This window comes from Lathyrus oleraceus, chromosome 6 (assembly GCF_024323335.1).
Source record: "Lathyrus oleraceus cultivar Zhongwan6 chromosome 6, CAAS_Psat_ZW6_1.0, whole genome shotgun sequence".
Lineage (NCBI taxonomy): Eukaryota > Viridiplantae > Streptophyta > Magnoliopsida > Fabales > Fabaceae > Lathyrus > Lathyrus oleraceus.
Window position 1 is genome coordinate 322,950,235 of NC_066584.1, and position 25,864 is coordinate 322,976,098.

Here is a 25,864-nt window from a genome sequence, read left to right on the forward strand (position 1 = left end):
CACAAAACCAAAACATCCAACAACCATATCTCTACCAAACACCCCAACAACCTTTCCAACATTTCCTCGACGCATCATTCACACCCATGTCTCCCTTCAACCTTCCTGGTCGCCCACCAATGAGCCAACCACAAAACCAACTACTCTAACATGGGTCATGAACTCAGCTACGGCGGTACACCCTCGATGCATACTGAAGACTATGCCGACTTGTCTGACTACCTCAACAGGCCATCTCCTATAGTTGGTAGTGACACTCCTGGCCCCTCAGATGCTCAAACATCAGTGGTGAATCATCAAAGTGGGTTAGGGTAGCTAGGGGATGTGGGACCGGAGGTCGGTTATGTGATCTCAGTCATCACCATTAAGCTTTTTTGTGTAAACTGCAAATTTTATTAATATCAATTGGTCCTATTTCAAATTTATGTATCACGTAGACCATTTACAAAAACAATTGTATTTTACACTGAGGTGTCAATCCAATTGGCGCCTCCTCTGAAGTAATACACATGGGCACCAATTGGATTGACTAGGGCATGTGCCCTAGTCAATCTAATTGACGTCTCCATTGAATCTTTAAGAGGAGTCGTCAATTGAATTGACACCTCCTTCTAAAACTGGGATAATTTGAATTTTTTGATTTTTTTTTAAATCGTAGGTATTCAGGGAATTTCAATGAAAAAGTAAGTTATATTTATAAAAAATTCCTATAAATTAACCTTTTAAACGGGTTAATTAAGGGTAAACGATAATGGTGTAGTTTTATATATTAAAAGTAGATTCCGATTCATCGAAAATGGTTGTGGCCCAATTAATACATGACACGTAGATAGTATTTTCAGTGTCAGAATCACTCCCCAGTCAAAGAATACTCCTTTCTCTATCTTCTTCAGCATTCTGTTCCCTTCTTCTTCCCCCGAGATCCATTGGATTTGTTTTCTGAAATCACTGTGTTTCTGATGAAATAATATACTGCTTCAGTGACACTGGATTATTCTCTACTAGGGAAAGAATTTCCACTTGCAGAAACGGTACTATACCTAATTCTTCCCCTTTGTATTTTAGGATAAATGTTCGAGCTTTACAATTATTGTTACGTCCACGTTTTTAACTTTACCACTATTAACATCATTAAATAATAATTATTCAAAGTTTCTAAGATTATTAATGTTGCTGATTGGGAAATTAAATTGAATTTAAATTACCATAATTCTATATAAGACTAACAGATGAGAGTGATGATGATAACTGTATCTAATTTTGATTGCAGAATATGGAGGTGATTCATTCATGGTCTGCTCCAAGGTCCTTGAGTACAAGCCTAATGTACTCTTTTTCACAGGTATTATCATCATGCATGTATAGCACAGACACCTCGGAAAAAAATTGCATGTCAGTGACGGTGTCTGGATCCAACGCTGGCACCTGTGATTACATTTAATTTATTCATTTTTTTCAAGTTGTTAATAGTATCGACGTTTAGTGTCAGTGTCGTGTTTCCGGTTTATGTTTTTCTTTTCTTTATTCTGTTCAATTCATTTGTGATCTGTGTTTGTGTTTGTTTAGAGGGATGACATTGAAGTGCTTGATGAGCCTCTCTATGCTAATTTCCTTAAAATAAGCGGTTTTAACAGACCTTACAAGGAACAACTACTCGCTGAAACGGTATGGTGTTTATCTCTTTCACTCGTTTCAAGTACCTTTAAATTTAACTTCTCTACATTTATTCCTAAACTCTCATTTTTGTTGCTCTTTCAATTGTAATAGGAATCGGATGGAAATAAGGTTGTTAAGGATATAATTTGTGGTCCGGGAAACAAAAAGTATCGATTCTGTAAGGTAAACGGAGTCTCCTTCAAGATAAGATGCAATCCATGAGGAAAATTCTCACAGTTATTCCCTTTGTATGTGAATTTGTAGTGTTTTTTTATGTAAGATAAGTCTTTGAAGAAATAATCCAATCTAATATGAATGCCTTGTTGGTAATTAATTACTACATTTTTTTATTTATCTATAACTACATTACTTGTTGTTATTACTTTGTTGATTTTAGCATATGTCAAAACAAAGGGTGCTTGGATTGCCGGAAGATTTAATGAAGAAAGGGAAACACTTCATTCTCATAAGAAATCCTCTTGACATATTGGTAATTCTTATTTCACAAATTATATTCGACTTTAATCTTTTGGTAGTTGCTTATGATCTCATTGTGTGTTCTCTAGCCATCCTTTGACAAGGTTGTGTCCCCATCTTTTTTTGAATTGGGTTTGTTGGAGCTTGTTCATATATACAATGAACTCTCCGAGAGTGGAAAACCACCGCCGGTTATTGATGCTGAAGAACTTCAAAAAGATCCCGAGGTATTTGAGCTTTTTCAACATGCTTGATTCTGGAATGTGATGAAAATGAAACCAAATAGGAAGCTAAATAAGCCAAAATATGTATTTGCTTGTCTTGAGATATGAATATGATTTGTTTTCTTTAATAGTATAGCCAGTTTTTTTAAGTCTAAATTTCTTTGAAGTTCTATGTTTTGCTTGATACATTAGTGATTGGACTGACTTATATGCAAATCTAGATTCTGCTTTTAATCTTGCTTTAGTTTGTGATCTTGTTAATTTGCAGGCTACTTTACGGGGTCTTTGTGATGATTTGGAGATTCCTTTTCAACCTTCAATGCTCAGGTATGCAGAGTGTTCTTTATAAAAAACCTGGCCTTGTGCTGCTACTTTTTCTGGTCTTTATTTCAATGTTTTCTTGTTGAAAAATCTTTTTAGATTCAAAATATTTGGAGAGATTTAGTCATTGAAAATGTGGTTGAAGCATTCTTCCATTGATTATGCGTACATACATAGGAAGTGACAACTCAAATTTTGAACTTTCCAGTTGGGAAGCAGGTCCGAAACCAATAGATGGCTTATGGGCCCCTTGGTGGTATAACACTGTGCACAAATCTACTGGTTTTAAGGAACAACAGAAGTATCCTAAGGTATGTAGTTCCTTTATGCATGCCTTCAGTTTAGTTCCCGTTGCAAGGAGTCTAGGCCATTATATCATTTGCAGTTACAATCAATATCTTTTTCAATGTTTTGCAATTGCGAAGGTTTTACCTACTGATAAAATCATGTAATCTTTTCTACTTGAGAACTAAAAATAGCATAGCATAAGAACTCATCAATTGAGGACAGCATATATGTGTCTCGAGCATTGGAAATACACAAAAGCAAACCTTCTAGAAATGATTAGGCATATAAAAGAACAACATATGTCTTGTAGTGCAACATGGTTTTTCATAAAGCACCTAGTTAGCTCATATCTTTGTAAAAAAGTGGTATAATCTTATTACAAATGATACAAGATTGATATTTTATAGCTTAATCTTATCGCAATTGCATACGCGGTTGATGTTTTATAGCTATCCCTATGCCTTATTTCCTTATGATTGGTTGGGCTTGAGGGAAATCCTGGTTGTGTTTATACCGTGTTGTAATTTCCTTTTCAGCCATTTCCCTTTTCTCTCTATGATATATTGGAGCATAGTCTACCTCTTTACAACATGCTTCGACGCCATGTAAAGAAGAAGTCATCTCTTCTGAGCTCTCCTTTGCCTCCTCCGGACCTTCCAGTTCCCGCAAATGAGAAACTGCTTGTTTGGGTCGGTGATGAGATTGTGACACGCGAGGATGCCAAGGTATTTGTTTTACAACATTTCGAGGTTTCATGTAAATGAAATAAGGCACATGAATTATGTAATTGATCATGCACTCTCAGGATTTTAAATTTTTATTCTATGATATATTAGGTTTCAGTGTTTGATTCTATTACCCAAGGCGGCGACTCCGTTTGGGAGGGTCTTCGAGTGTATAACAAAAAGATATTTAAACTTGAAGAACATCTGGACAGGTAGGTAGTGTTACAAACTTGAAAAATTGAAAGTTGATGTCTGGTGTTATGTTATCATTTATCAATGAAGTATATAGCTGTTTAATTAAACAAGCATATATTGATACTTTTTTTGTTTACTTATTTTTTTTACATAAAAAAAAGCATAGATTGAAATTCTATTCAGTTATTTGTTTGGTTTTGTTTCCAATCAATTTGATTACATTGTAGGTTGGTAATTCATTAACGCAATTGATTTTCATGTACTGATAATATGATTTTTTTGTAAAAACATCTGGCCTTCATTAACGCAATTGATTTTCGTAAATCTCACCAGGATGTCCGATTCAGCTAAAGCTTTGGCTTTTGAAAATGTTCCAAGTCGAAATGAGGTGAGTCTGAAGAAGCTTTCTGTTCATCCATCACGAGTCACTCAGATTGTTACCCCATTTTAAATTCTGATGCTTTCTGTAAGATATATTTCAGATTAAGGAAGCTGTTTTCAAAACGCTAATTAGGAATGGGATGTTTGATGATGCCCACATCCGACTTTCTCTAACACGGGGAAAGAAGGTTTTATTCTCTTAGACTTTTGTTTCTATTACGTTAATTCTTTGTTTCCTATTGGTTTTTATTCCATTCTCAACAATGAAACATTGTAAGCATGCAATATGCTAAATGGTAACCTATTGTTTCACTAGTGTTGACTATATTTCATTCTGTTTGCAACTGAAGTTATGAAACCATCATTCATATTTAATTCAATTGCGAATCTGACTATTAACAAATTCTATGCCATCTTCTTTTATAGGTTACTTCTGGGATGAGCCCGTCATTAAATCTGTATGGATGCACATTAATTGGTAACTATTTATTAACCTTTTGCAAGTAACAATGATACTGGCACCAAAATATTTAGGTTTTTTGAAAACATTTGTATGTCAATGTTGGCATTATTCAGCAATTTTTTTGGATTGATCTAGCAACACCTGTTTGTGATCCTGGATCTGCCATACAATGTGATCGACAAATAAAGGGTGGTTGATTTGGAGGAATGCTTTGTGATCAGAAGGTGTTGTCTTTCTCAAGTTAAAGGATTTTTTTTTTAACTAAATGCCCATAAGATTAGGAATGATTTATGAAAAGCTCCAATTGAAAACCCTTGGAAATTTACACTTAAATGATCTATGAATATTTGGTTTCTTTAAGTTTTAGACCTTCCTTACAATATGCTTTTCACTTGGACATTCAATGTTATACTGAACTTGGTCCTTGCTAAATTATGCAGTGCTTGCCGAATGGAAGCCCCCTGTTTATGATAATGAGCGCGGTATAGTTCTTGTAACTGCCTCAACACGCCGTAACTCACCAAATGTAAGTTTCTTGTTTGTATAATTGTTAATTTGAAAGAGGAAGTTGTTATTTTAATAATCTATGCTTGATTTGTTGTTGTCATGATTTTCATTCTTTCACATACCATGATTTTATTCATTATGAGTGATAATGATAATTAAAATTGACATGGGATTGCTTGGGAGATACTCTCCAGTCTCAATTATAAGCAAAAAGAAATGTTACGTTTGGTGGTCTTAAATATGCAGAAGTTTTTGCTTATATATGAGACCGTAGGGAGAAGCTTTTAATGGGCAAGATTAATTCAAAACCAACAATGTTTCTGCTTGATTGACATACTCTCTTTTAGTCTGTCTAGTTGATTGTTTGATCTTTTTATTTGTTTGTTACCAGAATTTGGATTCAAAGATACACCACAACAATCTCCTGAACAACATACTTGCAAAGGTAATTTTCTATTCACCGCATGAATTTGTACATATATTAATGCAAAATGGAATAAGCCATACTCTTAACATCTTTTCATGTTAATATCTTGTCTTTCTGAATATATTTCACACAAATGTTGTTATTTGGTTTGGTGCAGGTTGAAAGCAATAATGCAAAAGCAGATGATGCAATTATGCTGGACAAAGATGGTTTTGTATCCGAAACCAATGCAACAAACATCGTATGTCTTGAACTTTGTCTCAACTGTTATAAAGGTCTCTGTTCTCTATTTTGATAATTATATACTAGGGAGGTGATTCTTGGAGTTCAACTCCTAAAATATTGATTTACACACTATTGATAATTTATATCGATTACATGAGTCGATTTAATGCATAGCTTATGAAAAACCATCTTCTTGCACAATGTTCATTTTCCCTATAAGCTTGCATGTACATTTCAACTAATATATTGCTTTACTTTATGTAGTTCGTAGTTAAGAAAGGCCGTGTTTTGACACCACATGCTGATTACTGTCTTCCCGGCATTACTAGAGCAACTGTAAGTTCTGCAGATTCATTTTTTTTACACCAACGTATTTTTCATAAGATGGATAATTTGAGTTAGGACTAATAATGATAAACATTTTGCATTGCTATCCCTGTTCTATTTCATTAAAAAAAGTTATACTATCAATAAAAAAAATTGCTTTGAAAAAATATCAACTATCCGTGTAAGTTGGTTATAAAAAATAGTTAGTAACAAAGGCGCAGATAAACAAAAGCACCATTTTGGTAGGTAAAATTAACTTTTGAAGAAAAAGCACATAAAATAAAAATTTAACTTTTTAATATCATTGAGAAGGTGTCAAATTCCTTTTCTCTCAGTGAGGTTTGTTTCTTAGTGCAATTATTATTATATTTTGGTACTTACGGAACTAAGCTGTTTTGCAATTTAAGGTTATGGATCTTGTGGTGAAGGAGCAGTTTATTTTAGAAGAGCGGAGAATCAGCCTATCAGAAGTGCATTCTGCAGATGAGGTTCACCAATAATATATACTGTTCCTAGAAATCTAATAATTTAAAAGAAAGTGAATTTTATTTTCTTTTGATTAAGTATTTGTTACTGGCTTATGGAAATGAGGAATAATATATATATATATATATATATATATATATATATATATATATATATAGCCAAAATGTTACTCCTATATTTTTCGAGTTTTTTTTAACCACAGCTAGATGTCACAACTCACATGTCACGAGTGAAGATTTCATTAAAAAATAGCAATGTATTAAGTTCACTCTGATATGGAATTGAGTAGTTTTATTTTCATTATATGATGGTAATACTGATATACTAAGAGTTTTTAATTTTCAACTATTTGGTTTGAATAGTCTTATAATCAATATGTTCCATAATTTTAATACTCCCTCTCTCTCCATTGGTTTGAATATTCAAATTTATGTCAAGTTATAACTAGAAAGTTGCCTTACAGGTATGGACAACAGGTACAATGGGAGAACTAAGCCCAGTAAGTACCTTATACCTTCCAAAGTTTTGTCTGAATTATGCTACGGACATGATATATTACTCAGTTAGATATTTTCTCACGATGTGCCAAAAAAATTGCTTACCATCTGCAGGTAGTGAAGGTTGATGGACGCACAATTGGTGATGGAAAAGTAGGGCCAGTAACAAAAAAATTGCAAGCTAGTTTTAAAAAGTTGACCGAAGAGTCGGGTGTGCCAATACAGAACTACCTCGAGACTTGAAAAGTATGCAATATTTTTCTTGTACTGGTGTGCACTAATACAGAAGACTACCTATCTTTGTAGTATGCTTTGTGTGTTTATCTAGCTAGATATAGTATCTTTATCTGTTACATATTATTTTCTTCCTCTAGTTATACACATAAGAATAAATTACAACTTGTATTCTTTCTTTGATTTTAGTTTCACTTGGAGCATCATACAATTACGTACCAAATTCAACTCTGCCCCTCTCCCTTTCTCGTCTCTATCCTCTCGCATTGTCGTTTGCACAGGCTCCTTGATGTCAGAGGTTGTAGTTGACAGAGACAGTTCTTGTGATGGTTCCTATAGTATAAGTGTTGGGTTATTTACAGCATCTCAAATGCATCATCTCTTAAATTGGATTCTTAAATTACATATAACACTAATGATGGACTAGTTTTAAATACGTTCAAATATTCTCTTTTTTTCCTTCACAAATCTTTTTTTTTATTAGGAAGGGTTATATATTAGATTTTCTAAAATATTACTTTTTAAAAAAATTGTTACTAAATATTTGATTATTTTTATTTTTAAAATCTGAGTTATTTGAACTCATTCATCACTTTAAATCTGGATTAAAGAACTTATTTATCATTTTAAAATTGAACCAAATTCATTAACATTAACACAATTAAATTGAGTTACTAAAATAAAATTTAATACTTCCAAGAATCATATAAAATCTAAATTTTTTGAGCATATAAATATTTGCCCAAACAATCAACATAAATACATGCAAATTGCAATAATATTAACATTATCACAACCTATATTAATTTAATAACATCAACACAATCAATCATAAATCTGTCAACACAACCAACATAAAACATAAGTTGTCTTCTTTGAGCTCCATAATTCATTGATTCCAACATTCCCTGAATACTGCAAAGAAATAAGTAAGTATTAATGAAAACAAGGTAATGCATAATATGATAATGAATGTTGAATGGTTACACCTAAAGGGTTTGTGATTAGCATTTCATTCACCTTTATGTTCATTGATCATTCTTCTTTGTAAGCAGTTTTAAAATTAACCATATTTCTTGAGTTGAGTATATATTTTCTAAATTAAACAATAATTGAGATATAAAGGAGAAATTAATTTAAACATATAATAAATGAATTTTATTAAGGGTGTGAACGTGAGATTTTTTTTACCTAAATAATCCAAATTTTCAAATTAATTTCCATAATAATTCATGTTTTAAAAAAATTCTCAAAATATCCCACTTTTAGATCTGGACAAAGTGATGTTGCCATATGAATTGGTGACAACTCCATATGGTGTTGCCAATTCAATTGGTGTTACTGTACAACTTTATAAAAGAGGCGCCAATTGGTCTGACACCAGTGTACACGCAGATTTTTTTAGCATAAATAGTAAACAATAATATTTAAATATTTTTTTTTACATAAACCCTAGCTAATGATGACGAGATGGTTGGTCATACCGGCCACCGGTTCCACACCCTGTAACCCTTACTCGTTGTTGCCCTCGCTATTGATTCATTCCAGGTGTTTGAGGGTTTGAGGTCAACATCAACAGAATCCCTAAGAAGTTCTTCCATTTCTAAGATGTCTTATGTATGAAGTGATACACTACCGTAACTGAGTTCACGATCCATGCCAAAGTAGTTAGGATGTGTTGAAGGGTTATTGGCGTGTGACCTAGACGATCGAAGGGAGACATTGATGTGAATGATTCATTTGAGAAAAGTTAAATGGTTGTTGTGGTATTTGAAAACCATATGGTTGTCATGATGTTTGTGTGTTTTGGCTATGATGTGATGTTTGGGCATTTTGACTATGGTATTATGTTTGAGCATTTTGGCTATGGTATAAGGATAGGTTGGTGTTATATGTTCTTTGAGTGTTTTTGGCTATATCTTGATGTTGTGTTTGGGGCATAAGCATTTTGGGTGTCTTGATAATAGTCATTTTGTTGGCGATGGTACAGGGGACGCTCTTGGTATTGTGGTTGTGTCTGGCATGTTTTTATTGTGGGTTTGTGGGTTTGTGAGTCAGTAATTTTGTTGGATAGGGGGTTGTGAGTAACATGTATGATAATTTTAAGGGGGGTTAGACGTTGAAGCTTCTTGTGCGTAAGTGGTTTGTCGTGGGTCGTATAAATACCTCACTTCAGAGACAAACCCAGACGCAACCAATCTGTACCAAGCCATGTAAGTATTAGTTGGTATAGACAGGGTTGACATCACAACGTCACGTAAGACATGGTCATGAAGGTGCATCTATTTACGACACTCAGATTTAGCAAAGTCCTAACAATTGACTAAGTTCTATTGTTCATTAATTTTTAGTTGGTGCCATTGACCGAGGTCAGTCGGGGGATCTAGGATGTTTTGAAGCATTCTGAACTACAGTTTGACACGGTCACTGTGCTACATTTCCACAATGGTGAATCTGATGATCGGCGTCCATGTAGTCTAAACTGCTGCATCTTTTTCTCTGACTTCATGTTGATGTTCCATGTTTAGATATGGACGCCAAATGAACTGTAGAAGAAAAACATCATAAAATGAGTAATATTAAAAATAAATTGTTTCGTTTAGTAGACATACATCTATAGGTGTAAGATGATCCAATAGATTGCGATATTGAATGATATAATATCTAGGACATCTATTGTAACTCATACCACGAGCAGACCATCTAAATCAAAAAAGTTCAAATAAATTAGTTAGAGACAATAATAATTAAAGTGAATAAATGAAAATGAAGTTATTAACTTACTTTTGTGCATACAAGAATGGAAATCTAGACCAACCCCATGCTTGGAGTAAAACAACGCATCCAGAAAATGTAGATGTGCCTTTCTTTGCGTTTTTACACAAAGAGCTATACAAATAAGACAAACAAGCGAAACCATAATTATATGCTCCTATTTTATCTAGGTGTGTAATACCCCAAAATTTACCCTTTCTTTTTTTCCAAAAAAAAAAAAAAAAAAATTAAATAAATAATTAAAATATAACAAATTTTGGGTCTCCCTCATTCCAAGCCCACAAGTCCACGAAAATCAGCTATAAATATAAGAGTTTCAGTAGGGTTTCAGACACTTGGAAATTCCCTGAGAAATAGACTTGGAGTTCACGTGGAGTTTCAAACCTAGGAACTACTCTGCAGCAACCTTCGGGCAGCCCTGAGAAGTTCATTCCGCCTCACGCAAACCCTAAACGTTACTTCGCCAATCCGGCCTTGCCTTCCAATTTTAACAGGTCTCTCATCAGGTATGCCTCTGTTCCTATTACTCTATGCCTCGGGTTGAATACTGAATATATGAGGTAACCTCAGGCTTGGCCCTCAGGGTTATATTTGTGTATGAATATGTGATTTATGCCTTGACTGTTTAACAGTTTCGTTTATGAGGTGAATGCCATAGGATCTGGAATCTTTAACATCGTGCAGGTACCAATGGGAAATCCAAATCCCGCAGGTGCTCGCTAGCCGCTTCGCTAGGCGAGCACGCAGCGAAGCTTCGCTAGGCTTTCGCTAGGCGAAGCAGTCGCGAATGTGACAGTATCTGCTTTATTCCGTTTTGTTCTAACCTGTTCTTTGTGTTGCCATGGCCTTGTTATCTTTTGATTTCAATCCTGTTTGCCTAACCCCTTTTGTTGAGTTTTTGTGAGGGCTCACATATTCTCGCAGGGATACCCTCCGGAGGTTTATTCCGATTTCCCGTACTGATTGGTTTTCTTTGATGGCATCAGCTTGGGAGAATCTCAGGGTTGCTTATCCTTTAATTGCTGTAACTTCGGATCTTGATCCGTGTGGTATTTTACTTCTTCCCTTTTATTTCTACGGTTTCTTAGCTGGAAGACCTCGATAGGAGGCAATGTTTGAGCCCCTTGGTGGCATTTTTTCTATTTCAAGATATATGTTTTGTGTGATGTGATTGTTTCCCCATAGGATGCGAGGCTTCGCATAGTCTCCCGTTTGCATGCCAATTTAGGTAGCACTGTTCCTCCGCCTAGGACTTCCTCTTTGCATGCGCGTTCCTACAACGCAAACAAAACCTAAAACCCAAAGCAACACGTTTACTCCTTCTACTACAGGCGAGTAAGTCTCCAAAGGTCGAGCATCCGGTAGATTGCGTAGTAACGTTGTTCACCCCGTAACATAATCCATAACCCCGTAGTTAGTCGAACTACGTCTTGCTCTGATTCTCATTCCAGATGAGATACGTAGGCATAAGACGCGATGTCTTAGCGAGCACAATTACCCCCAACCCATAGGTCAGCCGAGCTACGAAGACTCTGATTCTCATATTCATATGAGATACGTATGCAGTGGATGCGACATCCGCGCGAGTCCATTTCTCTTAACCTTTTTAGTAAATAGCACATTAGGCAAAACCATACCCTTTAAACAGAAACCGCATAAGTGGATCCCGTAGAGTACTACGGATGCGTAGGGGTGCTAATACCTTCCCTTCGCATAACCGACTCCCGAACCCAAGATTTGGTTGCGAGACCTTGTCTTTTCCTTTCCTCTTTTCAGGTTTACTTCGAGCGTTTCCTTTCCCTCCTTTGGGATGAATAACGCACGGTGGCGACTCTTCTGTCATTTTCTTTCGCCGGTTGTTTTTTTCGCGCACTGTATTTTTCAGATTGCGACAGCTGGCGACTCCACTGGGGACTTTAGAAGTTGACCTCTTGCTGGTCCATCTTCCCTAAGCGAGTCCTTCCTAGCTTGTGTGTTTTCTTGTTTATTGAGTGTTCATTCTTTTGTGCAGTTACTTATTTGCCTAATTGCATTCATGTACATATGTTTGCTGTATCTGCTGCTGTTTGTTTGTTTGATGGGATGTTCTACGAGAGATAAGCCCATTACCCAGGCTTGAGTGTACACACAGGTTTTAGAGTGGATGTTCATGAGGCTTGCGTGGTATGTTGCTGCGTTAAGTCGTTCGTGAAGAACCACACCCAGACGAGGTTTCTCTTGGATATACTATGTCCTACGGATGTTCCGTAACGACATAATATTCCCCTAGAAATTGTCGACTCTGGTGACCATTTCCCGAGAACTCAGTCGAGGCCTCTCCTCCGAGACGTGATTATGTTAGCTCTGGTGGGCACATTCTCGCTGATCAATCCGAGGACCCCGAGACTGGGAACTTGCTTTAGGATGTCCTGTTGAGGGGAGTCAGTGGAGGTCTTTTATTCCGTAATAATGCCAAACCTTCAATGGTAAACGTATTATTCGCGACTGAAGGGCTGAAGTTGACGAACTTCTGTTCTTAGAACCTACCAGTGAGGGGCGGGCTAAATTCAGGAAACCTTAACCGCCAACCAACCCGGTTTTCTGGAGCAGTGCTTTGATCTCGTATTATATTCCTCAGTGGTTTTCTCTTCAGACAGTGCAACCTGACAAATGCTCAAGCAGATACAGCAATCCTGATTGACACGCCGCTGCATTGCATTCACATCATCACATCATTTGCATTCATATCATTTAACACATGTTTATCCATTTCTAGGGGGTTTACATCTTCTTCTTGATTCCGGTCGGGGTTTTTCCTGGTTCTCTTAAGATGGATATTGGCAGAAAGAGACTCGTCGCCTACAAGTTTCCGGTGGTCTGTTTGGAGCCCATCCAACAACTGATGAAGTTAATGGATCCTGGTTCTCTAGAAGGATTCCGAGAGGATTACGGTTTAATTCTAAGTTTCGTCGCGGTTCTTTCCAAAGATCAACATGATGCTCTCTTCACACTACTGCAGTTCTATGACCCTCCATTGAGGTGCTTCACATTCCCGGATTATGTTTTGGTCCCTACTTTGGAGGAGATTGCCAGTTTTCTCAGAATTCCCATCAAGTCACAGTTGCTATTCTACAGCTCGGAGTGTCTGCCCGATCTCAGCATGGTTGCTTCAACCACATATTTGAGGGAATCAGTTTTGAAGGCTAATATGTGTCAGAAGGGAGAAGTTAACGGTTTTCATCTGAGTTTCTTATTGGGAGAAGCAAAGAAGAAGCTTGAAGATGGTGACCAGAGGGGTTTCAATGCTGTGTTGGCTCTTTGTGTGTATGGGATTGTCTTGTTCCCTAATGTCGCCAAATTTATAGACGTAGATGCCGTACGCCTCTTCGTGTTGGGAAATCCAGTGCCGACCTTGCTGGGAGATTTCTTTCATTCAGTGCACCACAAGAATAAGAATAGAAAAGGAGGATTGTTGAATTGTTGTGCGCCTTTGTTCTATAAGTGGTTCAGTTCTCACCTACCCAAGTCAGGAGCATTCATTGATGTCAAGGACTCGTTGAGTTGGTCAAAGAGATTGATGGGGTTGAGAGCTGAAGATATTTCTTGGTGGTCTGACCGGAGTTTGCTTCGGGCAGATATTATTCACAGTTGTGGGAACTTCCCGAATGTTTCGTTGGTAGGAAGAAAAGGAGGAATCAACTATAATCCTTCTCTGGCAGTTAGACAGTTTGGATATGCCTTAAGAACTCCGCCGGTGGAAAAGGATGTGGAAGAGTCTCTGTTTTTCCATTCTTCGCCTGATTTGACGGTATCCCGTAAGGCAGCTGAGGCCTGGCTCAAGGTGATCAAGAAAGGAAGAATTGTTCTTGGGAAAGGAGATTGTAGAGCTTACCCTCAGTATGGAGAATGGCTTCAAGGAAGAATCGAAGAGTTTGGTCTACCGTTTCCTATTGAAGAACCCTTGTATTCACCTACTCTCGAGCAGTCAGCAACGGTGAGCCGAGAGGAGTATGACAAGTTGAAGAACACCACGGAAGGACTTCAAATCGAGAACTCGGAGTTAAGGGAGAAATTGCAAGACTGTATGCATCGATTCCATGAGTCAGAATATCAGAAGGAGGAAGCCGTCAAATTGCGAGAGGAAGCTGAAAGGAAATTTGCTGTGGAGGTGAATTTCTTCAGGAAGACAGACGAAGCCTTGAGATCATCCAGTTCTGAGTTGAGGCGAGTCAAGCAGCAGTTAATGGATGCTCGTGGTAAATTAGCTGGGTGGCAAGAGCGATGGGATGCATTTTCAACTTCTCGGAAGACAAAGGAGGAAGAGACGGTGGCTGAACTGACTGGTCAGATAGAGAAATTGAAGACTTTGCTGAAGGGGAAGAACCATGAGCTGCTGTGTACCCGATCAACTAATGGTTATATCACAGATCAACTCAATGAGGCTCAAGGATATATCGAAGAACTCAAGACGCTGGCAAGTTTGAAGAAATCCAGACTTGAAGAGGTATTTGGAGAAGATGATGGGAATTACTACAGAGAACACATCAACGAACTGGATGGGATCATTCACAAGAGGAATCTGCTCATCCGGCGTTTGACAGAATCTCCAGATCATCCTGACACGGTGGCGCTACTGGATGAAGTGAGGAACGGTCCTTATGGGTTGCATACAGGAGGCTGATTTCTGATTTGCTTGTTCCTCTCTTTACTTACTGCTTTGGTGTTATGTAGTGATGATCCACAGGCTTGTTGTGGAGATCCTCCTTTGATGTATTTTTGGCTAAGGCCCTTTCCTTGAACTCATTTGTATGATGGTTTCCCTTTATTACATCTTGATCTCAGAAGTTTATCCATGACTCGGCCTTCTTGCACTACCCACCTGATGTGAGACTGGAATCAAGGGGGTAGAATACCTTTTGGAATGGATAAACATGTCATTACATTTACATATTCATTGTCATATCTTGCATAACAGGTACCGCTGCGGTGTTCTCATATTGTTTGGTGTTCCACTAGCAGGATAGCTGACTCAGGCATTCACCGATACGGTACCCGGAGGAATCAACAGAGAGCAATGGAAGGTGTACAAGCAGAGCTCGCTGAGATGAGGGCCCGCATGACCCAATTCATGGATGTGGTTGAAGGGGTGGCTCAGGGACAACAAGAGCTCAGGCAGATGATACAGGGGAATCCCCCTGCTCAACCAGAGACAGTGACTGAACCTCCAGCTGGAGAGGTTAACGGACCCAGTGGACCAGGGCCTATCCCGATCCCGCACGCCAACCCGGTCAACAGCCCGTTCATGATGATCAGGACGATCAGTTTCCCCCACTTCAGGAAGACTTTGGCATGGGTCATGGCGTAGACCCCATGTTCAGGAGATTGGAAGAGAGGTTGAAGGCAGTGGAAGGACAGAATCCTTTGGGAGTAGACGTTGCTGACTTAGGGCTGGTCCCAGGTGTGAGAGTGCCACCGAAATTCAAAGTCCCGGTCTTTGACAAGTACAAGGGCAACTCTTGCCCCAAGACTCACGTGCAAGCCTATTTCCGTAAAATGGTTGCATACTCTGATGACGAGAAACTACTTATGTACTTCTTCCAGGACAGCCTAGCTGGGGCATCCTTGGAATGGTATATGAGACTGGACAGAGCCCACATCCGTTGCTGGAGGGATTTGGCGGAGGCCTTCGTGAAGCAGTATCAGTATAATGCAGACATGGCTCCGGACAGAACTCAACTTCAGAATCTGTCTCTTAAAAGCAATGAGTGCTTCAGGGAATACGCTCAACGCTGGAGGGAGACAGCTTCCCGTGTTCAGCCCCCTATGCTGGAGAAAGAAATGGCCAACATGTTCATGAATACGTTGCCTGGACCTTATCTGGAGCGCCTGGTGGGGTGCAATGCTTCCAACTTTGCTGATGTGGTCTCTACCGGAGAGAGGGTGGAGAATTACCTGAAGACCTGCAAGATCCAAAGTGGAGGAGGATCTTCGTCAGGGGTAAAAAAGTCGTTCGTTGGAGGACATAAGCAAAGAGAGGGGGGAGTGAATTCTTTGGCTTCCTATCAGAACAGAGGTGCTAGAAGGAATAATTTTCAGAATTATCATCAACAACCGTATGTTGCGACGGTGACCATTCCAGCTGCAGCGCCACTACAACAACAACCACCGCAGCGTCAACCAGCTCAGTATCAACAGCAGCAACAACCGGGTAACAGACCCGCTTATCAACAGAGACAAAGGATGATGGACCGGCGTTTCGACACTATTCCAATGTCGTACGCCCAGTTACTTTCTAGTCTTCAACAACTACAGCTTGTGCAACTGCGCACTCTGGCTCCTCCTGTTGGTAGACTTCCGGTGGGTTACGACGCCAACGCTAGGTGTAGCTTCCACTCTGGGGCACCTGGCCACAATATTGAGAACTGCAAAGCTTTTAAGCACGTAGTTCAGGACCTCATAGATTCAAAGGCCATCGACCTTGCACCGGCTCCGAATGTCGTTAACAATCCCATGCCCCAGCATGGTGGTGCGAACGTTAACATGATAGAAGGAGAAGCCAAGTCCATTAAGGATGTGTTGAAGTTGAAGACTCCATTGTTGGATATCAAAGGATGCTTGCTGAAGGCCGATGTTTCCCCGGTTGTGGGAAAGTTTGTTTGGATTGTGCTGCACAGGAGAAGGGTTGTTTGAAACTACAGCAAGGTATTCAGGCCTTGCTCGACAAGGGTATCCTCCAGGTTGAAGATTTGTCTGTCCGAGGGGTCGAGGAAGAAGGGTTTGAAGGTGCTACTGAGTTCCTAGATGTTGTTCCTGCTGATTCTGCAGTCCATGATGATGTATTTACTCTTTCCAATACGGTTGACTCTTTTGTATTTGAACTTGATTCCGATGTTTCGGATGTTCATGCTCCAACAAATGAGGTTTCTGAGTACGACTGTGACATTGCAACTATAACTATTTTCTATCCAACTAATCAGATCAGTGTGCCAGAAGCGCAACCCGCGCCACCAATGCGACGACCTACTATGACCATCACAACCCCTGGTCCTTTACCCTTCACCAGTGAAAGGGCCATTCCATGGCATTATGGGGGGAGCGTGTATACGCACGATCATAAGGTGGAACGGCCACTAAAAGTAGAAGAGGGTCAGAAGCCTGAACTTGAAGGTCCCGCAGTGGATAATGTTGGTGGAATCTGGCGATTCACCAGGAGTGGTAGATTGCTCTCACCACCGGTTACCCAAGCTGATAATGCTGATGCTGTGGCGAAAACCAAAGGCAAGCAAGTCGTGAATGAGGGTACCTCTGCACCCCAAGATGGTTCTGAGCCCACTTTTGCAAAGGACGTGGACGAGTTTCTAAGAATCATAAAGAAAAGCGATTACAAGGTAGTCGATCAGTTGATTCAGACTCCGTCCAAGATATCCATTCTCTCACTCCTATTGTGTTCGGAGGCACACAGGGAGGCACTTCTGAAGGTTCTTAATGCTGCATATGTACCTCAGGAGATCTCAGTGAACCAACTAGAAGGGATCGTTGCCAATGTCCATACAAGCAACGGGTTGGGTTTTACTGATTCTGACTTAACACCAGCTGGACGCAATCATAACAAGGCTCTGCACATCTCATTGGAATGCAGAGACACCATGTTATCTCATGTTCTGGTGGATACAGGTTCCTCTCTCAATGTGCTACCCAAGAGGGCCCTGTCGAGGTTAGAAGTAGAGGGTTTGGTCTTGAAACCTTCAGATCTTATGGTGAGAGCCTTCGATGGTTCTAAGAGATCGGTGTTTGGAGAGGTGGAATTGCCAATTCTGATTGGATCACAAACCTTCAACACTGTCTTCTACGTGATGGATATCAGTCCTTCCTACAGTTGCCTGCTGGGTCGGCCTTGGATCCATAATGCTGGGGCAGTCTCTTCAACTCTACATCAGAAGGTTAAGTTTCCGGTCAACGGACGAATTATCACCGTCTGTGGTGAGGAGGACATCCTGGTCAGTAACCTGTCTACATTCAAGTATGTAGAAGTAGGAGGTGAAATTCATGAGACTCTATGTCAGGCTTTTGAGTCAGTTCAAATCAAGGATGCAGCTCCGGTGGAAGAGGTTAAAGCGGGTGCCTCTATCTCATCCTTTAAGCAGGCACGGGCCGTGGTGGATTCAGGTGTTGCTTCTGGTTGGGGGCGTCTGTTGGAATTACCAGTGAAAGAGGATAAGTTCGGGATTGGGTACCAGCCAACTCTGACTTCTACAACTTCAGCACTTCAGACTCTTCAGGGGCCGATCACTTTCTCTAGTGCTGGCATCATTCAGTATGGTCAAGTCTCTGCAGTCAACGAAGAAGATGGGGATAGTGACTGCGACATCAACAACTGGGTGCGTCCGAGGATCCCGGGTGAAGTCATCAACAATTGGTCTTCTGAAGAGATTATCCAAGTCACTCTTCTTGAAGAGTAATTTTCTTTGTTTATTCATGCATATCCAAGTCTTACGTTCCACCCAGGGCGTAACGACTCATTGTAGGGCCCGTCTATGTGACACTTGCATTTTTTTATCATAAATAAAAGACGTCTTTTCGCATTCAAATATTTCGTTCCTTGTCTTTCTATTTTTGCAGTTTTTCAAAGAAAAATATATAATAAAAAAAATAATAATAAAAAAAATGGCAATGTTTTGTTTAGTTTCCATATTTTTTTTCACACTCATAAGCACATACCATCACTCATGCAGATGCACATCACCGGATCCTATTGATAACGGTTCTGCTATGGCTCGCTTCGACTTTGAAAATCCAATCTTTCAAGCTGAAGAAAAGGATGATGAAGATTGTGAACTCCCTGAAGAACTTGCCAGGTTGTTGAAACAAGAGGAAAGGGTTATTCAACCGCATCAAGAGTTTGTTGAAGTGATTAATCTCGGCACCGAAGACGCCAAGAGAGAAATCAAAATAGGGGCTGCTTTGGAAGATAATGTGAAGAAAGGGCTGATTAAATTGCTGCAAGAATACATTGACATCTTCGCCTGGTCTTATCAGGACATGCCTGGGCTGGACACAGACATCGTGGTACACCGCTTGCCTCTCAAAGAAGGTTGTCCTCCGGTCAAGCAGAAGCTCAGAAGAACAAGACCAGAGATGGCTGTCAAGATAAAGGAAGAAGTGCAAAAGCAGTTGGATGCAGGGTTTCTAGCAGTCACCAATTATCCGCCATGGGTTGCAAACATCGTCCCAGTACCTAAGAAGGATGGAAAGGTACGGATGTGTGTCGACTATCGGGATCTGAACAGAGCTAGCCCTAAAGATGATTTCCCATTACCTCACATCGACGTTTTGGTGGATAATACAGCTCAGTTCTCGGTATTCTCCTTCATGGACGGCTTTTCTGGCTATAACCAAATCAAGATGGCACCAGAAGACATGGAAAAGACAACTTTCATAACCCCGTGGGGCACCTTCTGCTACAAGGTGATGCCGTTTGGTCTGAAAAATGCCGGAGCAACATATCAACGAGCTATGGTAACTCTGTTCCATGATATGATTCATCATGAAATCGAGGTTTATGTGGATGATATGATTGCCAAATCTCAGACAGAAGAAGAACATTTGGTGAATTTGCAGAAATTATTTGAGCGTTTGAGGAAATTCAAGCTGAGGCTTAATCCGAACAAGTGCACTTTCGGGGTGAGATCGGGAAAATTGCTGGGTTTTATTGTTAGCGGAAAAGGGATTGAGGTGGATCCCGACAAAGTAAAAGCAATACAGGAAATGCCTGAGCCAAGAACAGAGAAGCAAGTCCGTAGTTTCTTAGGGAGGTTGAACTACATTGCAAGGTTCATCTCTCACCTAACAACCACGTGTGAGCCAATTTTCAAATTGCTGAGGAAAGATCAGGCTATCAGGTGGAATGAAGATTGTCAAAGGGCTTTCGAGAAGATAAAAGAGTATCTACAGAAACCTCCGATCCTTATACCTCCAGTTCCTGGGAGACCTCTGATAATGTACCTATCAGTGACTGAGAACTCGATGGGGTGTGTATTGGGACAGCATGACGAGTCTGGTCGAAAAGAGCATGCCATATACTACCTTAGCAAAAAGTTTACCGACTGTGAAATCAAATATTCGCAGCTTGAGAAAACTTGCTGTGCTTTGGCCTGGGTTGCTCGCCGACTGAGGCAGTATATGTTGAAACATACTACCTTGTTGATTTCTAAGATGGATCCAGTGAAATACATATTCGAGAAGCCAGCTCTCACCGGAAGGGTCGCTCGTTGGCAAATGATTTTAACAGAGTATGATATTCAGTACACGTCACAGAAGGCCATCAAAGGGAGTATTCTGTCAGACTACCTTGCCGAGCAACCGATTGATGATTATGAGCCAATGAAGTTTGAATTCCCTGATGAAGACATCATGTTCCTCAAGATGAAAGACTGTGAAGAGCCAGTTGTTGAGGAGGGACCTGATCCAAACGAAAAGTGGACTTTGTTGGGGCTGTCAATACTAGAGGAAGTGGAATTGGTGCTGTCATTACAACTCCGAAAGGTGCCCACATACCTTTCACCGCTCGTTTGACTTTTGAGTGCACAAATAATGAAGCTGAGTACGAGGCCTGTATCTTGGGCATTGAGCAAGCCATTGATCTGAGAATCAAGACTCTGGACATCTTCGGAGATTCAGCTCTGGTGATTAATCAAGTGAATGGTGATTGGAATACTCTCCAGCCCACTCTGGTCCCCTACAGAGATTACACGAGAAGACTGTTGACTTTCTTCACAACGGTAAAATTGTATCATATACCTCGTGATGAGAACCAGATGGCAGACGCGCTTGCTACTCTATCCTCCATGATCAAGGTAATTCGTTGGAACCATGCTCCCAGGATCGATGTGATGCGCCTTGACAGGGCCGCGCATGTGTTTGCTGCTGAACTGGTAGTCGATGACAAGCCCTGGTATCACGATATCAAGTGCTTTCTGAAGAATCAAGAGTACCCTGCAGGGGCATCCAACAATGACAGAAAGACTTTGAGAAGATTGGCAGGCAGTTTCTTCTTGAACAAAGACGATGTGTTGTATAAGAGGAACTTCGACATGATTTTGCTCAGATGTGTGGACAGACACGAGGCGGACATGTTAATGCAGGAAGTTCATGAAGGTTCCTTCGGTACTCATGCCGGTGGACATGCAATGGCTAAGAAATTGTTGAGAGCGGGTTATTATTGGATGACCATGGAATCAGATTGTTTCAAGTATGCTCGGAAGTGTCATAAATGCCAGATTTATGCTGATAAGGTGCATGTACCGCCGAATCCTCTGAATGTGATGTCTTCGCCGTGGCCGTTTGCCATGTGGGGTATTGACATGATTGGAAAGATTGAGCCGACTGCTTCCAATGGGCATCGCTTCATCCTTGTTGCCATCGACTATTTCACCAAATGGGTCGAAGCAGCGTCATTTGCGAATGTCACCAGACATGTGGTTGCCCGTTTCATCAAGAAAGAAATTATTTGTCGCTATGGGATTCCCGAAAGAATCATTACTGATAATGGTTCTAATCTCAACAACAAAATGATGAAGGAGTTGTGTCAGAACTTCAACATTCAGCATCACAATTCTTCCCCTTACCGCCCTAAGATGAACGGCGCTGTTGAGGCGGCAAATAAGAACATAAAGAAAATTGTGCAGAAGATGGTCGTTACGTACAGAGATTGGCATGAGATGCTACCCTTCGCCTTGCATGGGTACCGCACTTCAGTACGTACATCGACAGGGGCAACCCCTTACTCCCTTGTGTATGGTATGGAAGCGGTCCTACCTGTTGAAGTGGAGATTCCTTCTCTAAGAGTCCTGTTGGATGTCAAGTTAGATGAAGCTGAATGGATTCGGACAAGGTTCAATGAGTTGAGTCTTATCGAAGAGAAGCGAATGGCAGCCATTTGTCATGGGCAGTTGTATCAGAGTCGGATGAAGAGAGCTTTTGATCAGAAGGTGCGTCCTCGTTGTTTCCAAGTCGGAGATTTAGTGTTGAAAAGGATCCTTCCTCCTCAGACAGATCACAGGGGCAAGTGGACTCCTAACTATGATGGACCGTATATTGTCACCAAGGTTTTTGATGGTGGGGCCCTAATGCTTGCAACTATGGAGGGCGAAGACTTCGCTTCCCCTGTGAACTCAGACGCAGTTAAAAAATACTTCGCATAAAATAGACCCGCTGGACAGTAAAAAGAATAGTCCAGGCAAAAATGGGCATCCCGGCGAACCAAGAAAATGGAAAGGTTCGGGCAAAAACTAGGGATCAAAAATAAAAAAAAAAAGATTGTACACCGGTAAGTTGAAAACCTGAAAAGGCAACTTAGGCAAAAATGGGTATCCCGGTGGATCGAAAACCCGAAAAGGGCGATCCAGGCAAAAGTTAGGGATTAAGCGAAGGACTGCGTTCTGAGTAGCTCTGAATCTCATCTCGTGCCAATGACTGGAAATTTTTGAAGGATAGGAAACAGTCCAATCACTCTTTCAGAAAGCTGATCATCTGGAGGATCTTGAAGACGGGCAAGTCATAGCAGAATTGGAACCCAATAGAAATCCACTTCACATTGCCATTAGATTAATTTTTGTTTTATCTATTGTGCGATTACCTCTTTCCAGGGATTGCTTCTTAATGTAAATGCCTATTCAGAGGCCATTCAATCAATAAAATCATGTTATTCAGTATATCTCTGTTTTCATTTTCATTTTACTGTTTTGTTTGCAAAAATGACGTCCGAATTTTTGATAAACATTGCATCATGACACATAAGGGCTTTACAGGTACATGCTCAATAAACATTTAAAATTGCTGTAAATTTTAAGTGCTTTGGATCGTCTATTCAGAACAGATACCCTCGGGGCATTTCCTTAAAATCCCCTTGCAGATGATCGTGAATATCTTCCCCAGTGAAGTCACCAACAGACAAATTCGGTGTCTTATCCCTGCAGAGCTGATCAGAGCGTTGGATTCTTCAATCCCCAGCAGGTTTTCACCACTGTACTTCCCCAAGCGGTTGTTTCAGGACATACACTCCCCAGTAGAGTTGACAGTGCCAGACTATATATCCCCAGCGGAGTTGACAGCGCCAGACTGTATCTTTCCAGCAGAAGTGGCTGCTCCTTAGAGTTCGATGCCAGATCGATAGTCCCAATGCCAGATCCATGGGTTCTTTTCTTGAAGCAGAACCTCGGTACCGTATCAGTGTTTGCTCCCCCTGCTGAGTCATCTCTCGCAAATCGTGGTTGCCAAAACCATTGTAGCTTTCCTCAGCAGCAGGCTTCCAATGCCATTCTTTCCCCGATCAGAGTCTCGGTATGGCCAGAACACCGCATGGCTAGTCATCTCCCCACAGAGTTCTTTGCGCTGTGCATCTCCAACAGCCTTGCCAGAGCCCAGAAGATGGTGATCGTTTCCCCAGCAGATCCCCTTGCCTCGGCTTGGCATTCTACCCAGCATTTCGCATCCCTGCATGTAGAATCATATTGCATTGCATCCTTCCAAATCGCGTAGCATTTCCATTTTCATGGAGCATTACGCCATTGAAAAATTCAAACATATGCATGTAAACATAAAACATTCTCGGTATCCCAAGTGATAAGCTAGAAGTTGTTTCCAGTACTCAGACTGAAGATTGTTCATGACTTAACTTTGTGTCATTGGCCCAGGCGCCGCCTCTATTATCGTTCCCTATTTCTGCCGATGCTGACAGGCATGAAGTTTTCCGGTATCCAGACCGAAGTGGCGTTCAGGCCAGTTTTCCGGTGTCCAGACCGAAGTGGCGTTCAGGCCAGTTTTCCGGTATCCAGACCGAAGTGGCGTTCAGGCCAGTTTTCCGGTATCCAGACCGAAGTGGCGTTCAGGCCAGTTTTCCGGTATCCAGACCGAAGTGGCGTTCAGGCCAGTTTTCCGGTATCCAGACCGAAGTGGCGTTCAGGCCAGTTTTCCGGTGTCCAGACCGAAGTGGCATTCAGGCCAGTTTTCCGGTATCCAGACCGAAGTGGCATTCAGGCCAGTTTTCCGGTATCCAGACCGAAGTGGCATTCAGGCCAGTTTTCCGGTATCCAGACCGAAGTGGCATTCAGGTCAGTCTTCCGGTATCCAGACCGAAGCGGCATTCAGGCCAGTTTTCCGGTATCCAGACCGAAGTGGCATTCAGGCCAGTTTTCCGATGTTCAGATCGAAGTCCTTTCCAGTATTCAGACTGATGAGCGGCATTCCGGCCATGTTTATTTCTGTGTTACCATTTATTTTGGTATGCAAGTTAACATTCTTTATTCAGACTGACTCTCACCGTACCAGACGGATTCTTCTTTCAAGACCACCTCTTTGCCGATTCTGACAGACATTGTTACTTCATTTCACTTCAGTGCAAATTTTTGGGCTTTTATTGTATTCAATCCCTTGATACCTCGAAAGCACGAAAGCAGCTGTCATCTTCCTTCCGGGTCTCCAGTTGATTGAATAGGGGCAGCTGTAATACCCCAAAATTTACCCTTTCTTTTTTTCCAAAAAAAAAAAAAAAAAAATTAAATAAATAATTAAAATATAACAAATTTTGGGTCTCCCTCATTCCAAGCCCACAAGTCCACGAAAATCAGCTATAAATATAAGAGTTTCAGTAGGGTTTCAGACACTTGGAAATTCCCTGAGAAATAGACTTGGAGTTCACGTGGAGTTTCAAACCTAGGAACTACTCTGCAGCAACCTTCGGGCAGCCCTGAGAAGTTCATTCCGCCTCACGCAAACCCTAAACGTTACTTCGCCAATCCGGCCTTGCCTTCCAATTTAACAGGTCTCTCATCAGGTATGCCTCTGTTCCTATTACTCTATGCCTCGGGTTGAATACTGAATATATGAGGTAACCTCAGGCTTGGCCCTCAGGGTTATATTTGTGTATGAATATGTGATTTATGCCTTGACTGTTTAACAGTTTCGTTTATGAGGTGAATGCCATAGGATCTGGAATCTTTAACATCGTGCAGGTACCAATGGGAAATCCAAATCCCGCAGGTGCTCGCTAGCCGCTTCGCTAGGCGAGCACGCAGCGAAGCTTCGCTAGGCTTTCGCTAGGCGAAGCAGTCGCGAATGTGACAGTATCTGCTTTATTCCGTTTTGTTCTAACCTGTTCTTTGTGTTGCCATGGCCTTGTTATCTTTTGATTTCAATCCTGTTTGCCTAACCCCTTTTGTTGAGTTTTTGTGAGGGCTCACATATTCTCGCAGGGATACCCTCCGGAGGTTTATTCCGATTTCCCGTACTGATTGGTTTTCTTTGATGGCATCAGCTTGGGAGAATCTCAGGGTTGCTTATCCTTTAATTGCTGTAACTTCGGATCTTGATCCGTGTGGTATTTTACTTCTTCCCTTTTATTTCTACGGTTTCTTAGCTGGAAGACCTCGATAGGAGGCAATGTTTGAGCCCCTTGGTGGCATTTTTTCTATTTCAAGATATATGTTTTGTGTGATGTGATTGTTTCCCCATAGGATGCGAGGCTTCGCATAGTCTCCCGTTTGCATGCCAATTTAGGTAGCACTGTTCCTCCGCCTAGGACTTCCTCTTTGCATGCGCGTTCCTACAACGCAAACAAAACCTAAAACCCAAAGCAACACGTTTACTCCTTCTACTACAGGCGAGTAAGTCTCCAAAGGTCG

The 25,864-nt window shown here is 40.7% G+C and overlaps 1 protein-coding gene across 2 annotated transcripts; it reads left to right on the forward strand.

Moving 5' to 3' along the window:
• Positions 1–803: 803 nt before the first annotated feature.
• On the forward strand, positions 804–7,893 carry LOC127098194 (branched-chain-amino-acid aminotransferase-like protein 2). 2 transcript variants are annotated; one of them, XM_051036720.1, is made up of 21 exons: positions 804–1,031; positions 1,271–1,342; positions 1,567–1,665; positions 1,768–1,839; positions 2,054–2,146; positions 2,223–2,360; positions 2,626–2,684; positions 2,887–2,989; positions 3,503–3,691; positions 3,803–3,903; positions 4,220–4,274; positions 4,369–4,455; positions 4,694–4,745; positions 5,171–5,256; positions 5,629–5,682; positions 5,822–5,905; positions 6,154–6,225; positions 6,624–6,704; positions 7,166–7,201; positions 7,314–7,445; positions 7,623–7,893. In XM_051036720.1, the coding sequence occupies exons 2-20, from the start codon at positions 1,274–1,276 to the stop codon at positions 7,440–7,442; spliced, it is 1,659 nt and encodes a 552-aa protein (XP_050892677.1). In that variant the 5' UTR covers positions 804–1,031; positions 1,271–1,273; the 3' UTR covers positions 7,443–7,445; positions 7,623–7,893. The 2 variants fall into 2 exon arrangements, with proteins under 2 accessions (XP_050892677.1, XP_050892676.1); XM_051036719.1 differs by lacking the exon at positions 7,623–7,893 and having other exon boundaries at positions 7,314–7,616.
• The last annotated feature ends 17,971 nt before the right edge of the window (positions 7,894–25,864 follow it).